We start from the raw sequence: 3,161 nt of genomic DNA, 5'->3' as shown, positions 1-3,161 counted from the left end.
TAGCTTCTTCATGGTTAGCTCCTTGGTACCTGAGTATGCATAGCGTTTCCGTTTGAGGTAGTAACCATGTCTCATGTGAATCGAAAGGGAATTGTGAGAAGAGTGATGTCACCTCGGTTTCAAGAGCTCTTGCACGTGCTCGAGTCATAGGTCCTTATGGGGTTGGATGTGTTGATGTAGAGTCTATGGGGATGATGGAAGGATGCTCCGCAATTACAACTAGTTCATTCCGATAAGAACCGTGATACTATTGCTGTAGGTTTTGGGGGACAAGCTACCATTTTGGAGACATGCCCAAGATCATTGTAACTGTGCATATGTTGCTTCTCAAGCTAAATCGAGATCATGGATGAGATTTTAGCACGATTATCATAAGAAAAAACAGGCTCAATTTCTTTTGCCGCAGAGATGGTTACAAAAATTGCTACGGTTAACAGGTGTGCTAGTAGTTCAGAATTTCTAAAGTGGTAATGATTAGGTGAACAAATTCAGTTCGCTACTGCTATCCATATCCAAAACTATACATACTATGGTGGCGAGTCGTAGAAATTTCAATTCCTTTAATTAAGTACAGACATTTCACATTCCATTTGAAATCCAAACTCTACAGATGAGTCAAATATTACTGGTCCATGATACTGGCACACCAAGTCAGCAACTACAACCAGCAGACCATTGCTAGACTAGATTCACCAACAATGCATAAAATGAGAGTCCAGATCACCACTTTTGCCTTGGAACTATGAAACTTGACAATTTAAAATAGTGACAACAGTACAGTTTAACATATAGTGACAACAAGGCACTCCAAACAGGCTGAATAGCTGATACTGGTTGATTATATATGCTAACTTCTAGCATTACAACCAAAGCACGAACGAGGCAGTAAAGGCATAGCAAGCCAAATTCATAACGAGGCAGTAAAGGCACGAACGAGGTAGTAAAGGCATCACAAATTCAGTTCTTACAGCCAAAGAGCCAAGCGATAATTGGACAACTTCCATCCTGCACCAGTACTTCAATGACTTGCAGATAACTAGAGTCAACAGCCACCAAAGTAACTAAACCTAAGAGGAGGCGAAGCTTTATTCTTGCTTTCGAAATCTCAGTTTGCAAGAGCAGCACAAATTCAGTTACCACCAATGAGCGAACAAAGCATTGGCAAACCAGGTTAATGATCATCACAACGGCAATGCTCAGTGACAACACGCAATTAAACGGGGCAATTGAATAATCTGGTGGGTACTGCACCTAATTTAGAAGTACACCCTTGTGGGTGGATCAACAACCTAGCTAGAATCTGTGTGAATTACTAAAAGGCACAATCGCATGGCAGAGATTATAATGATAATTACATCACAGCAGAAATGAATCATTCCTATCAAAGTCTCAGTTTACCAAAAAGATCCAGAAATTCAGTTCTGGAATCATTCAGCAACTTCCATCACTAAAAGCATCACGAACAGACCGAACCAGACTAAAGTGAACTTGGTGATGGTGACGGCTTTGTTTCCCTCGGAGACGGCGTGCTTGGCGAGCTCGCCAGGGAGGACAAGGCGGCAGCAGTGGCCGGGCCGATGGAAGAAACCTAGACGACGAGGGAAAAGGAGGGGAGGCGAGGCGAGGGCAGGCGAGGACTTACCGCCGGGGAGACGTCCAGTATGCCGGAGGGGTACACCGGCGTCGAGGCGGCGGGCGGCAGCGTCTTGAGGAGGAGTCGGGCGGCAGAGCGTTGAGTGAGCGGCGGGTGGGGGCGGCTTCGTTTCCTCCAAATCCTTGAGTCCCCCCTCGAGGGCTGAGAACCACGTGGATAGGAGGGGGTCGACGGGGATCGAAGGGGGATCAGCTGTGCAAACCACGTGAAACAAATGGGCCATCCCGCTTTCTCGAGGTTTCTGGGCCTCGCGAGGTTAATCCTCTCCAAACCCTGTCAATACCCTCGTATCAAACGAGGCCTAACGGCGACGTTCGCCGGTTCCTACTTTCCAGGAGCCAGAGTTTGAAGCAGCTCAAGTGGCCTGTGCGTGGCAAGCACCTCATCGACTGCATGGTCAGCGGGAGCAAGTCTCCGAACAAGGAGGGGTGGGTCCACGGCGGCCATGATCTCCCACTGAGCTTCAGCTACGTCTCATCCAACAACGACGATTTCAGTGGCAGTTACCAGACCAACGAGAGTGATCGTCACAGCGCCAACAGGAAGCTCTCCACTTCGGTGTTCGAGTGCTCGTCGCACGACGTGCTGGAAAACGCACCGGAGACGACCCTCGGCGCAGCCGCCCTGGCATCGCACTCCGCGAACCTCGTCGTCTTCGCCGAGAAGCTCGCCATCTCGCCCCGGCACATCTGCCCCGACGAGAGGGATGCGCTGTACGGCATGCTGACTGACAGTATCCGGGCGTCCCTCCGAGCACGCCTAAGGCCGCCGTCGTCCGCAGCTCGGAAGAAGGGCACGCCCTGCGATCGCGTCCTGGCCGCCGGGTGGGCTGACACGGTGCAGGGGATCCTCGGATGGCTAGCACCGGTCGCCCACAACACTGTGCGGTGGCGGTCCGAGAGGAGCTTCGAGCAGCGGAACGTCGGCTCCGGCACGAGCGTTCTGCTCCTGCAGACGCTGCACTTCGCTGACCGGGACAAGACCGAAGATGCCATCATCGAGCTGCTTGTTGGGCTGAATTACCTGTGGAGATACGGGACTCAGCTCTCCGCAAAGCCAAAATTGGAGTCAGTGGGTGGCGATGTTTACCATGATCGAGCTGATTACATAGGATGACGACATGTGAATTACTCAATCAGCATATCTGTCTTGTCAAGTGTCAGCCGAATTGGATGATCTGAGAGTGTTTATATTAAGTAAAGGTGGCATCTTTTGGGCGAAGAGATTAGACGCCTTGGTGATTTTGCCCCTACTTAATTCATTTGCTAGAATAGAACCATGCATCATCATCATCATCATCATCTGCATCTTGTAATTGATGTGATGTTTTGTCTGCACATAGGTGCTATACAAATAAGATTACTCCCTATGTTCCAAAATAAGTGTCTTAGGGCATCTTCAATGCAAGCCGCTTATAGAAGCGCTTAGGGAAATAAAAATATATGGTAAAACTAAAGAAATATCCAAGCGCTGGTTTGCTTCAACGCTGAACGCTAATTCGTAGGCG

At 49.2% G+C, this 3,161-nt stretch overlaps 1 protein-coding gene across 1 annotated transcript; it reads left to right on the top strand.

Moving 5' to 3' along the window:
- Nucleotides 1–2,029: 2,029 nt before the first annotated feature.
- On the top strand, nt 2,030–2,894 carry LOC123115930 (protein PSK SIMULATOR 1). Its single transcript, XM_044536965.1, has one exon. The coding sequence runs from the start codon at nt 2,048–2,050 to the stop codon at nt 2,768–2,770; it is 723 nt and encodes a 240-aa protein (XP_044392900.1). The 5' UTR covers nt 2,030–2,047; the 3' UTR covers nt 2,771–2,894.
- The last annotated feature ends 267 nt before the right edge of the window (nt 2,895–3,161 follow it).

The sequence above is a fragment of the Triticum aestivum genome, chromosome 5B (assembly GCF_018294505.1).
Source record: "Triticum aestivum cultivar Chinese Spring chromosome 5B, IWGSC CS RefSeq v2.1, whole genome shotgun sequence".
Classification (NCBI taxonomy): domain Eukaryota; kingdom Viridiplantae; phylum Streptophyta; class Magnoliopsida; order Poales; family Poaceae; genus Triticum; species Triticum aestivum.
Note: the sequence above shows the minus strand (reverse complement) of the source record. Positions and strands in the feature narration are given on the sequence as shown.